This window comes from Narcine bancroftii, chromosome 2 (assembly GCF_036971445.1).
Source record: "Narcine bancroftii isolate sNarBan1 chromosome 2, sNarBan1.hap1, whole genome shotgun sequence".
Classification (NCBI taxonomy): domain Eukaryota; kingdom Metazoa; phylum Chordata; class Chondrichthyes; order Torpediniformes; family Narcinidae; genus Narcine; species Narcine bancroftii.
The window spans coordinates 291,489,783-291,502,439 of record NC_091470.1 but is presented as its reverse complement, the minus strand read 5'-3'; the positions used below and the strand labels follow the sequence as shown (position 1 = coordinate 291,502,439).

The following is a 12,657-nucleotide window of genomic DNA, read 5'->3' as shown; positions in this document are numbered from 1 at the left end:
TTCAAATTTTATGTGTGAAAAGATATTTTTTTTAGTTTATTTACATTTGTAGATAGGGCAGAACAATTGTAGAACTGATGAGCAGCAAACCTCTTTAAAGTGTTGGCACTTTGTGCTAGTGAGTAGAGTCATTCATTTAATTTATTTTAGAACATAGAACATTACAGCACAGTACAGGCCCTTTGAGCCATGATGTTGTGCCAGTTTGTATCAACCTACTCCACAATGCTCTAATCCTTCTCCACCTCACACCCTTAACCTTCTATTTTTTTTCTTACATGCAAGTGCCTACCTAAGTCAAGACTCCTTCAAATGTCCCTATTGGGCCAGCCTCCACCACTACCGCGGCAATACATTCCAGGCACCCACCCTCCTTTGTTTTTTTTTAAACTCAGTTCTGACAGATCCCCTATACCAGCCATTCTTCACAAGGGCCCTACAGCCCTCCTGGGGGCCACAACACATTTAAGTAAAAGCCTTGTTTTCTTTTCACCTCACAAAACTGAGATATACTGTGTGTGTTGAACTAACCACCCTATCAACCTGTGCTGCCATGTTCAAAAATGTATGCATGTATACTTTAATAAGTCTATTGCATTTCTTCTCATTGCTTGTGTACTTCCAAAGCTTGAGGTAATTTTAAAATTTCAGTCTACACACTCATATGCACTTGTATCCAAGACATTACATAATACAAAAAGGAAACAATGATTCTGGTATTGACCCTGAGAAACATTCCTTCCCACCATTATTTATATCAAATTCCAAAACTGTGGAAGAGTTCTCATTTTACAAATGCTTATTTTGAAATATTAAAGATTCAGCTATAACATTAAATGTTGAGCTGTTCATGTTTTAAAATAATTTTTAATGTTATATTTATTGCCTTTGGCCATCAGAGGAAAACTGAAGATCTCAAATCATGGACTGTGCTGAATTGTTCCAAGATATGGACAACCAACAGCAAGCAGCTCAAAAACTCAAGAGAGATTTTGTCTTTGCGAACCAAAAGTAGTAGGAGGAAACTAATGTCAGTGACACCTCCCAGGCCAATGTCCACATCATTGAGACTCAGTCAAATCTGATGGACTGGCTTTGTACTCATGCCTGACATTAGTCTTGTGAAATGGTAGTCTATTCTGATTTCCATCATGTCAAGAGATTACCACTTTAACAGGAGGGAAGATTCAAGTTTGTTCTCAAAATCTTTTCTCTCGAATTCTCTTATGAATCTCTGACACATTAACAGCTCAAAATGGAGGAGCATTAGGCATTGAAAAAGTAATGAGAGGCATTAGGCATTGAAAAGGTAATGAGATCCAGATTACTATAGAAGGAGCAGGTATGACCTATGGAAAGTCATCTCCTGGGCGGTACAGTTTCCAGACAAAAATGGAAACCACGAAGGATATCCGACAGCTGTTGCAGGGCCTAAATAACATAACCTGCTACAAAACCAAATCCGGTGCAGCATGAGACGGCAAAGCTTCACTCCAAATGAACTCAATTTCATCTACGCCCAATTCATTCACAAGAACAAGAAAGAACCACCATTGCACATCCCCATGTCCCCTGATGATCCTCTCCTGTCCGTATTTGAGGATGATGTGCAGGCTGCCTTCAGGAGAGTGAATCCATGGTAAGCATCCAGTCCGGATGGAGTACCCGAGCAAGTATTATAAATCTGTGCTGACCAACTTGCTGATGTATTCATGATACCTTCAACATTTCATTCCGACAGGGCATGGTACCCATTTGTTTCAAATAGGTGTCAGTTGCCCATGAAGAAACCAGCCTAAATGAGTATCAACCAGTGGCACTCACATCAACAGTGATGAAATGTTCTGAAAGGCCAGTGTTGAATCAAATCGGCTCCTCTGAGAGGAGGAGTTGCCTGTTGTAGCAGCAACAGGTCTTCGGCAAATGCCATATCAGAAAGGTTCTATACAAAACCCTGGAGCTCCTGGACAGCAAAGATGCATTCATCAGGATGCTTTTTATCAAACACAGTTTGGTATTTAACACCATCACTTCCTAAAAACTGATCAGCAAACTCCAAAACCTGGGACTCAACACCCAACTGTGTAATTAGATCCTTGATTTCCTCACTTCCAGACCACATTCAGTAAGGATTAGCAAGATCATCTCCTCCACAATCTCCATCAATACCAGAGCACCACAGGGCTGCATTCTTCCCACCCCCCCGCCCCCCCCCCCCCCCCCCCGCTCTACTTGCTTTACACATATGAATGTGTGGCTTAGTAGAACAACAACAACATCAACTACAAGTTCACTGACAACACCAGAGTATAAAAGGGGTGATGAGGGAGATTGAAAACTTAGCCAAATGGTGCACCAATAACAACCTCACTCTCAAAATGTTATCAAAACCAAGGAGCTGATTGTTAATCATTGGGGGAGCAGAGGTGGAGAGGGTGAGCAAATTTAAGTTCTTGGGAATCACTTATCTCAGAGGATCTTTCCTGGACCCAACATCAGTGCCTCAACTTCCTCAGGAGTTTGTGGCAGTTTGGTATGACATCAGAAACCCTGGGAAATTTCTACAGATATGTGGTGGAAAGTGTGCTGACCAGCTACATCACAGTCTGGTATGGGGACACTAATATCCCTCAGCATAAAGGCCTGCAAAAGGTAGTGGACACAGCCCAGGCCATCACAGACAAAACCCTCCCCACCATCGAGAACATCTATGGAGAATACTGCCGTCAGAGAGCAGCAGCAGTCATCAAGGACAAAGATTCACACTACCCAGCACATGTTCTGTCCTTGCTACCACCATCAGGAGCGAGGTATAGGTGCTAAAAGACTTGCACTACTAGGTTCAGGAACAGACTCCTCAACAAGAAACTCAATCAGGGACTCATTTGACTCTAACTTTTGCACTTGTTTTTTTTTCCTCTCTATATTGCAGTCAGTTTGTTTACATTTCTTTATTTACATGTGTATATTGTGTACAGGGTTTTTTTTGCACTACCAATAAGTAGTAATTCTTGCAGAAAGATAATCTCAGGGTTGTATGTGATGTATGTACTCTGACAATAAATCAGAAATATCATGTTTTGGGAGCCTATAAATATAAAAAATGGAAAGAGCACACCACCTCTCTATACCCATCAGCTTGCCCCATGGATAAAGTTCACCTGAGGCAAAATCTTTTGGTCACATATTGACCACATCAGACCGACAGAACTGTAGAGGAAGCATCATCTTTGATTCCAAAGACTGCTCAAGAAATAAAGTAAAAATTTACAGAAATGAAGTATGCATCTAAAAGAGACAGTTATTCATTGCAGAGTTTAATCAATTTGATTTTGTTCAACTTCATTTTAAAAGTAACTTTAAGGGTGTGAGGTTAACTAGTTCAAATAATGTGATATCTATAACCTTTTTCACAGTTTGCAAAAACTAAGATGTCCATTAAAAAAGACTAAAATTAATTTTTGCCTTGGATATATTCAGCAACTGAACTTCTGCAATTTTCTTGGGTAAAGAACACTAAAGACCACATTTCTGTCCTGCATAGTCCCTTATTTTGAAACTGTGACCATCATTTCTTTGTTTCTATATCTACCCTGTAAAGTCCATAACATGTTTGCATTTTTCAGTATCTCTGAACTCAAGGGAGAATAAGCTCTATCTACTTACTATATCCTCATACAATAATTCATGGGATGGTAGGTTTAATCTGAATTTCTAGTGCACTCTATCCCTGCTGCGTTCTATCAGAACCATACATAATTTTCACAAGATGGCCCTTGCTCTCAAATTCTCTTATGCAAAGGCCAACATACCATTTATGTTCCCAATTGTTACCTGCTCTGTATGTTAAATATTCTGTAGTCATTTATGTACAAGGACACCCTGTTTTCTCTGAAGATCAGCACTTTTAAATTGTTCACATTTATTACATTGATCTACCTTTTTATTGTTTTCTTCCAAAGTGGATATTTTTCTGCATATTATTCCATTTGCCATGTTCTTGTCCATTCAATTAACCTCTCTATGGCCCTCTATATTCTCATTGACATCCAGTCACAAGTCACCCATATTTATATAATCAAAATACTTGGGACATGTTTCATAGTTCCTTCATCTCATTCATTAGTGTAGATTGTGAACAGCTGGGGCCACAGCATTGATTTCTGTGGCACCTGGCAAAAATGACAGCCTCCCAAAATAATCTTTGTTTCATGTCTGTAAATCAATTCTCATTGTATCCCAGTAAATTATTCCCAATATTGTACCTTCTATTTTAGTAACCTCAATTGCATTTGGTTCCATGTTCTCTTCCTAAAAAATTTATCCCACGTTATTTCCCTTTTATAAATTTATGCTACCCAACTCTATTAATATTTTAAATTCCTGTAACTCTAATTGGAGATTGAAATGCTCATCCTTTTGTTCAAAAGATACATCCCTTTGCTAGATGGATATCGCAGTATGTGTTTCATAACTGTGTACTGTTGAACCATTTGTGAATTTTAGTGTTTGAGCACTGCACACAAGAAGTTAAGATGATTCTTACACATCAAATACACCTTCAAAATAGAAATCTAGACTGAGCTTGATTTGGTGGGAACTATCCATTTATTTGAGGATTTTCCATATTAATTTTTATATTGTGTTTCTTGTTTCAGTCACTAATAAGTGAAAAGCTGCCAAATTATGATTGATCAGGTTCGTGGAGAGAAGATTAGCATCAATTGAGAAACTGGCATTGCTGAGAGAAAACAATTTTTGCCTGAGAAGTTGAGGTTTAATAATTAGTGTGAAGTTCAGGCAATCCGGGGCAATGCACAATATTTCAGACAATTGTAAGTTTCAAGTCAATGTAAAGAAAGGGTGGTTATAAATTGGACTCAAATATTTGATGAAATCATTTTCATAATGGTTTCTGTCTAAATGCTTTTTTTCCATTTTTCCATTTTCATGGTATTGTAAATAGTAAATGCAATCGCTATAGGATTTTTTTAATTAAATCAAGAGCACAAAGTTTTTTTTATCTTGGCATTTATATTTCTCTCATTCCCATCAAATTAGATACATGAATTCAATGAAGCATTCTGTCCAATTTATGTTATGAAGACAGTCTTTTCAAATAATTCCTTCACATTGCCATGAAAATAGAGGAATGAATGATACAGTCCCAAAAAATATCCAACTTGTCCATCATTCTGAATTATACTCCTTTACTCCCTTTCAAAACACTAAATAATGAAACCAAGACCAAATAATAATAAGATGGAAGGATTAGGAAGGCCAGGTTGCATCCATGGGGAGAAATGGAAAGTGAGCATTTTGCCTCCAGAAATTGTAACTTGGTAAATGTTTCCTGGCCTGCTCAGTCCCCCCAACTTATCAATGTTTGTTCAAGATTCCATCCTCTGCAGATCTTGTATTTTTCTAATTAAACCAAGATGTTGACCAACGTTTTCAATCAATAATTTCTGTAAATACTGATATGATTGCATAGGCAAAATTGAAATAATGAATCCAACAAATGAAATAAATGGAGGAAGATTTTATTTTCGATCAATACAGTATTTACCAGAGTAAAATATTCTTTCAAAAATGTGGATATATTTTGGATATTTCCAGTTTTGATTTTCTTTAAAACTTAGTTCCGTGTCCATACATGCCTTTTGTCACAAGAATGGGCAGGTCGCATATTTTGATTAATTTCAGTTAATATAAAAATTTGGCATAAGTAAGTTAACTCGGCTGGCTGGTCGTGTGTTGACCACCTCTGGGCACTTTCACGAAGATTTCAATCATGTCAATAATTAAGAACGGAATATTTTTTTAAAGCTTTCATGATGGAAGAAAGAGTCCACATATCCACTGTCCCCGGCTGAGCGCAGCATTACTTTGTTGTTCATTCCTGCTTTTAGTGCAAAGCTATTTGAAATGAAAGTGAACCGCCAATCAGTCAAGGTACTTTCACTCCAAGCCATCGACTCAAGACTTGCACCACAAAGTCACTTGATGCTTCGGGACATCATGTCCGACCTCACTCCAAAGCGAAGGGAACAATCTCCGAGACAGTGCGTAATGCATTCGAATTATTATTTAAACATTTCACAAATAACGTCAAGCTCATTAATGAGGAAATATTTATTTTTCTTAATATACTTAAACAACATTTTAGATCAACTTCCACTACATCACATTAATTTCAATAAATGCATTCAATTAGATATTTTACTTATTTCTTTAAGCTGTTTGCATCTTGATAATGTGAACTTACGTTTGAAAAAGTACATTCAAAAATTGCCAGTGTGATCATGAGTTTCAGAAGCCTTGCGATGAGTTTTAGGCGGACTCCAGATTAGACGGGATCGGAGTTGGTCGTCTTTGCTTGAGTTTGGATCTCCGATTGACCCGAATTGAGAAACTGTCCGGTTGCTCCGACATACAACCGGGATCTCATTGGCCACTTCTGAAATTCGTGAAGGAAAACAAATGTTTATAACTTGTTTACTGCTTCGACTTTAAGAAGTTGCCATTTTAATTCTGAACGCCTTAACATAAAACACATTTTCTTGACAACTCTGTTGGCAAGGTATTATTGTTTTATACCGATTTTCAGGGAAAAACTATGTTGAGAGAAAACGGAACAGCATGCAACTTAACACTTCACAAAAATGGCATCTTTGGGAGGGGTTAACAGCAAAGAAAATTACAAATCCCATCCCATGTAATGTTGCAAATCTTCATTATGCAAATAGAGCTATTAAACTTATCAAAAGAGCTGACCGATCTTAGTCATTTTGGAAGTTGAGGAGGCACATCATTTCATGTTTATCGTTTACCTTTCCTGATTCAGGTATTTGTGGCGATAGGTATGTCCAGCGCATTGGTCAGAGTGTGTGCTGTAGCGAGTTACGTCGATAATTGTTTGAAAACAGTATTTTATGTGAAATGTTGTTTGTATTTTGAATTACGATTCCTGCAAATGTTGAACCGATCGCCGTTTAAATAATGGTTAATGTTTCACAGATGATTGCACTGGAATCAAATTGCTGGAAAATGACCATAAAAAACGAGTTACACATCTCGGTTATCCAGATCAACACCGGCCGATAATATTAGAAAATCTGCTACAAAATCGGATGGCCATAATTTCAGATTTTATAAGAGACAGTCGTCGATTAATTGACCTTAATCTTTTTTTGTTCTATAATAAATCCACAATGTGAATCGGATTAGATCGGAAATCAAATATATGATCGGCAAGACAGGAATACTTTGGTCTTGGATATATGAAATTTTCAGGAACAAAGAAAAACGTATAATTGTTTTTGCTCCAGTTTGACTCCCCGTACTGTATCCATTTTAATTTAGGCGCATCTTAAAACTAAACAGGCAAACAGCATTTTCAAACAAGTCATTTCCATAACTCTAAAGTGTGGACACGACTTTAGGAATTGCTACTTTTTATTGTTAGAATCCAAGAGATTTTTGAGTTTTTAAATTCAAAACGTCAAAGAGCATCTAGGAATTATTAGATGAGAAACGCAATACTTTATGTTCTGTACCAACCACCAAAGAAAATTTAGTCACGTTACTTTTCAATATGTATCTTTATTGTTAGGAGCTGGCAATTTAATTTCAGGAAGTGGAAAAGCGAAACAGGCCCATTTCCAAAGCTGTAATTCATTGCACTCGGTAAGAAGGAACGCCTTTTATTCAGTAAGTTTGCATGAACCCATCAGTGAAAGTCACGCAGTTTTTCTTTTGTATTCTGGGTGACTTCATACTTACAGAATTTGAGAACAATTCTTTTGTAAAAACGGCCTTTATTCACATTGACTACTGTACTTTAAACGTTATAGTCACATATGATATATACTTTGACATAAAATGTATTCGAATTTATGGCATTCTTTGATTTAGGCTTTAAATTATTGTTAAAATAATCGAAACATTGAAGGCTTAAAGATTTCACGTAATTGCAAATGAAACATTTCAAAATATTGCTGGACTCCTACTTTGACCGGATGTAGATATCCGTCCACTTTGAGGGAATGCATTAACTCAGCAGATCTTCGGCCTTCTCCCTCCTCCAGACTTTCTTCCAGGGTGCGGGTTAGATGTGCAATGTAGGTGGTTGCCAGGATGAGGACATCCAGTTTGGACAGTTTGGTGTCGGGAGGAACTGAAGGAAGAGTTTTTTGCAGCTCCAAAAAGGCATGTCGCAGGGTTTGGACTCGGCTCCGTTCCCGCGCTGCGTTTGCCGCTGCCGGCCTGCCTCTGATGCGAGTCACTTTCGAGCGTGAACCCGACTCCGAGTGCTTTCGAGTGGGGCAGATCAGAGAATCGGGATCCGGACAAGGGCTGGGACTATCCTCGATGACGGCCTTTGGAACATCTGTAGAATCCATTGGACTTTTCTTAGGCTGAACCATTCCCCGGAACAAATGCAACAGTCATGGAAAAACGTCAATCTGAAAATAAATTCAATCAAATTTAAAAGCGACCGGTATCGTTTTCTTAACGGCGACATGCTGACAGTCTGCTCAAGTAAGAGTTTCAGCAGTTGAATCAATCATTTTGACACGTATGAATCAAATGTAGTCAAGATTTCAAAAAATGTCTCCTACTTCAATATCAATTGCAACATCGATTGTTACCAATATTAGGTCGATTCCAGCAATTTGTGACCCCCCCCCCCCCCACTCATGTACTACAACGCTTGTATTTAGCCTTCTCTATGCTTGATGCAAATCAGGATAAACCAATGTCAAGCAAGGTACAGTCTGAATATGTGGCGTTTCTACCTGCAAACTGAAATCAAAGTTTTAAAATTACCTTTTTTTCACCGATTGTAGAATGTGTGGTTTAGTCGCTGTGAAAGCATTCCATGTCTAAGGATGGACACGTTCTTTCCCCTAAGATGAACCTTTTTATAAAGCAACGGTGGTAATGATTTCAGTTTCGAGCTTTGCTGGAGAAGAGCATTGAGTGCACACCTGAATGCGCCCCTGCCTCTGGAGCCATTCATTGACAGCGCTGACAGTGAGTTGCTGCACTGAGGGCCAATTAATCACTGTGTTGCCACCACTCACCAGCAAGTAATACGACACCAACGACAGCCTTCTTAACGTGATCAACTCCTAATCTCCATCCCCCGTCGATTCCATCTCACCAAAAAATTGTGCAAAGATATAAGTGATCTCATTTACTTTTTACCAACAAAACGGAAAAATATTGAGTGTTTTAAAAGGCAGAGATAGACCTACTTCGCTGCAGAGGACTGAATTAATAGCCACGAATCTTTAAATGACTTGAAACATCCTCTATGTAAGCACAATAATTCATCTAAGATATATTTATAGTATTTTAATATTAGCTGCGATCGATATCAGCATGATATAATTTAACTGATAATATTAAATTACTGTCAGAAACTCGAATTTACAACGTTTACTTTTGTATGAGCTAAATGGTACTTTCCATCTGAATGTTGATCTATCCATGAAACATAGGTTGACCCGAACTGTTTTGCTAGGTTTTCACAGGACGAGAAAATGTGCAATCGTTTTCCAACAGATCTTAAATAACAGAAGTTTCATTATATTCAGAAGAGCGGGATGCATTTCCGTTCTCCTGAGGATGTTCCAAAGCACATCAAGTCAATTGAATGCTGTTTGGGCGCCGTTATAATTTAAGATAGGCGGTAACCCATTTGTGCGGAGAAAGCTCCCACATCTAACACTATAAGGGGCACCTGATCTATTTTGGTACTGTTTATTGAGGAATTGGCATTGTCGATGGCCCTAAGATAGTTGCTTTTATTAGAAATTATGCCTTGGGATCTGTTACATCCTCCTTCAAGGACAGCGTCTTGACCGGACGCTCTAAAGCCGTGGTTTTTAAACCGCCCCCCACGCCACAAAACTCACCTTAAGCGACCCCTATGCCAAAATTGATTAGTAAGGGATTGCTTTAGGTGATATGCAAGTGGAAAGGGTTTGCAAACCACTGTTTTAATCGTACTTAGTTGTCTCGTAATATGCACAGTTTCTTAACTCCAAAGGAAATGGGCCAATGACAATTTTTTTCAAGCAAAATCTTTCAGTAACAATTGGGTGATTCTCAACCCTTCCCCACTCACATACCACTTTAAATAATCCCTTACTCATTACATAGCCTAATTATGGCCAAGGGATTGCTTCTGGTGGAATGTGAGTTTAGGGGAGCAGTCTGAAAAGCACCAGATCTCACGGAGTAGTAAACATTTCAAATGAATCACAAACATCAAATGAACAAAATGTAGAGCGGGGTTGCAACAATAAAATTAGATGTTAATGGTCCGCTATTGTCAGGTGACAGAGAACGACATCTCACAATAGCAGTTGTTATTTTATTTATGCCAGTATCGCAGTGGCAATGTCTTTGTCAATCACGTCTGTTTATGTTTTCCCATAATTTAACCAATATGATTACGTGAATCATAGTGCAATTTATATTCCATTCTGGAAAGGAACACAGGCGGATCATATATTTATCACATGTATCCAATGCGTTGTTTTATTTTGCCGAATACCAGCAATATCGAGAGCTTATGAGGTTGTCGCAGAATATGTGGTGAGAAAGCTCTGGGAACAAAGTTATAATCTAGTTCTATACAGTCGCGATGAGATAGTTATCTCATGAGATCATCTACGTGTCAAAATTATGAACGTCTAAAAGGAAATGCGATTTTTATTCAGAAGATAGAAAGAAAAAATAACGTTTGATCTGTTTTTTTTTTAATCAGTTTGTTTATAATTTGTAGACCCATTTACTATACTGGTAATATTCAAGTAACCTGACCCCCAAAAAATCATTTAAATCACAATTCAATATGTAATCAACAGATTGAAAAGGGCACACAATGACATCACATCATAAACTTTCAAGAGTCACAAACTCATACATTTATATTTTTGGTAAGTTCATTAAAATATCTTAACTACTTGGTAGTATTTCTTGATTAAACACGGGGGATTTAATTTAGTTTACAGAATAGGGTTGTTGCGAATACTTTTGAACGTCTATTTCCTTTCCATGATAAATGTTGGCTCTTAAATATGGATTGAAAACAATCGAACGAATTACAAACAACAGAATAAAATGAAGACACAGACACAAAATAAATTGCATTATTTTCTCAGGATATATAAGTGAAAGGAAGTCATAAATTCCGGCTTGGAATTTACGTTTGGTTCATGATAGATTAAACCGAAACCCCTTTACGCAACTAACAATCAGATCTTTAATGCAGATAAAGAACAATAGCGCAGTTTTACTTCATAAACAGCTTGAGAAAAAAAATGTCTGTATAAGATGCTACAACAGAGGATTCATCAACAGTTACCATTCTTGATTCAACTCTTTGAATGTCATATTCTATAGGACAACCCCAACTCGTTAGTATATTCAGGAACAATGTAAGTTTTTATTTAAGTTATCGTTCATGGTCTTCTAATTTAATTAAATTTCATTGTCAAATATGTGCTTTAATGTTGGAATGCATCCGCCAAAATATTTTTAATGAACATTAATATTTAACACAAAACATCGGTTATTTTATAATTGTTTGAAGGCATACAAGTGTATGTAGAAAACAATATTTATGCGATACTAACTCAGATCCAGAATGAATCTTTCTCCCCATGCACGTTTCTTTTGCTCATTTGCTGTAAAAGTGAAACAAATGTGACCCCATTTCTTTGGTAGAGAAACATGAGTACTTGGACATCTGACTCCCAATGAAATCGTGGCTGATCTAACTCTGTATTTCCGCTTTCCCCCATATTCTTCAAAGGTGCACGAGCAAAAATTGATCTATCCTAGTAAATGAGAACATAACTTCAAGCAAAATGTCACAGAATTAATTCTAAAACCGCAACGCCAACTTGGTAGCGTAATGTCAAAAGACCTCATTGTTATCAACAAAATTTGTTGTTTTTCTAGCAACAAGGCATGCCACCTGTCATCTTCTAGACCTACTCTAGTTCAAGTCGAATGGTTTTTTTTAATTCCAAGAAAAATAGAAATAGCGTGTACTTTGGAGGGGGACAAGGGGCATAAAGTAATCTGAGGTCTTTTATGAATACATGTCGACCTATTTCAAGGCATGTAATCTTTAGAATTCATTTCCTTCTTCTAAAACAAACAGGATAGTCAGTCGGTTATCAAGCAAAAGGTCCACGCATTACATATGCGTTTACTCCATTAAATTCTGGTGAATTCAGAAGTATGTTAAATAATATAATCCCGAAGCGTTCGATAATAATACATGGAAATCAACTAAACAATTGAAGCATAATAACATTTATTTACGTAAGGCGATTCAGGTTTCGGAACGAGTTTTACTTTGGGAATAAAACGTATTGTTTTCATGTCTGGTCAAAATCTATCAACCTTTTTTAAAGATGAGGGACACAAATATTTAAAGTTTCCTATGTCCTATACCACATGTAATGAACGCTTAGCGTCTCCCTTTAACTGAAAAGTTAAATAACGTTACTTTATGGTAATGTATTCTAAGCCTGTTTTCTTTTGCATTTAATTCGTATCAACTATCTGCAAGAACAGAAGCGAATAGGCTGTACGATATAGATTGATTTGTCACCAAAGATGTCGAAA

The 12,657-nt window shown here is 37.3% G+C and overlaps 2 protein-coding genes and 1 long non-coding RNA gene across 3 annotated transcripts in view; 1 reads left to right on the top strand and 2 right to left on the bottom strand.

The window, feature by feature from the left end:
• The window catches only part of LOC138755405 (uncharacterized), a 21,191-nt gene extending 8,534 nt beyond the window's left edge, over positions 1-12,657 (top strand). The window contains exons 2-3 of the long non-coding RNA XR_011352262.1: positions 7,616-7,689; positions 11,834-12,657. This is a non-coding gene — a long non-coding RNA (uncharacterized lncRNA). The remainder of the gene's footprint in view (positions 1-7,615; positions 7,690-11,833) is intronic.
• Positions 6,350-8,507, bottom strand: LOC138755403 (transcription factor 24). Its single transcript, XM_069921337.1, has 2 exons — positions 8,013-8,507; positions 6,350-6,460 (listed from the first exon to the last, which is right to left on the bottom strand). The coding sequence occupies exons 1-2, from the start codon at positions 8,427-8,429 to the stop codon at positions 6,350-6,352; spliced, it is 528 nt and encodes a 175-aa protein (XP_069777438.1). The 5' UTR covers positions 8,430-8,507.
• Positions 6,373-12,657, bottom strand: part of ppp1r42 (protein phosphatase 1, regulatory subunit 42) — a 107,549-nt gene continuing 101,264 nt past the window's right edge. Inside the window, exon 10 of the mRNA XM_069921326.1 lies at positions 6,373-6,460. Within this exon, the coding sequence (XP_069777427.1) occupies positions 6,448-6,460 (13 nt within the window). The 3' untranslated portion in view covers positions 6,373-6,447. The remainder of the gene's footprint in view (positions 6,461-12,657) is intronic.

Bases quoted from the DNA above. Each gene is read 5' to 3' on its own strand.
- LOC138755403 (XM_069921337.1), bottom strand. From the start codon at position 8,429: ATGGTTCAGCCTAAGAAAAGTCCAATGGATTCTACAGATGTTCCAAAG. The intron at 6,461-8,012 runs GTAGGAGTCCAG...CACGAATTTCAG, and splicing joins GATATCTACATCCGGTCAAA to AAGTGGCCAATGAGATCCCG.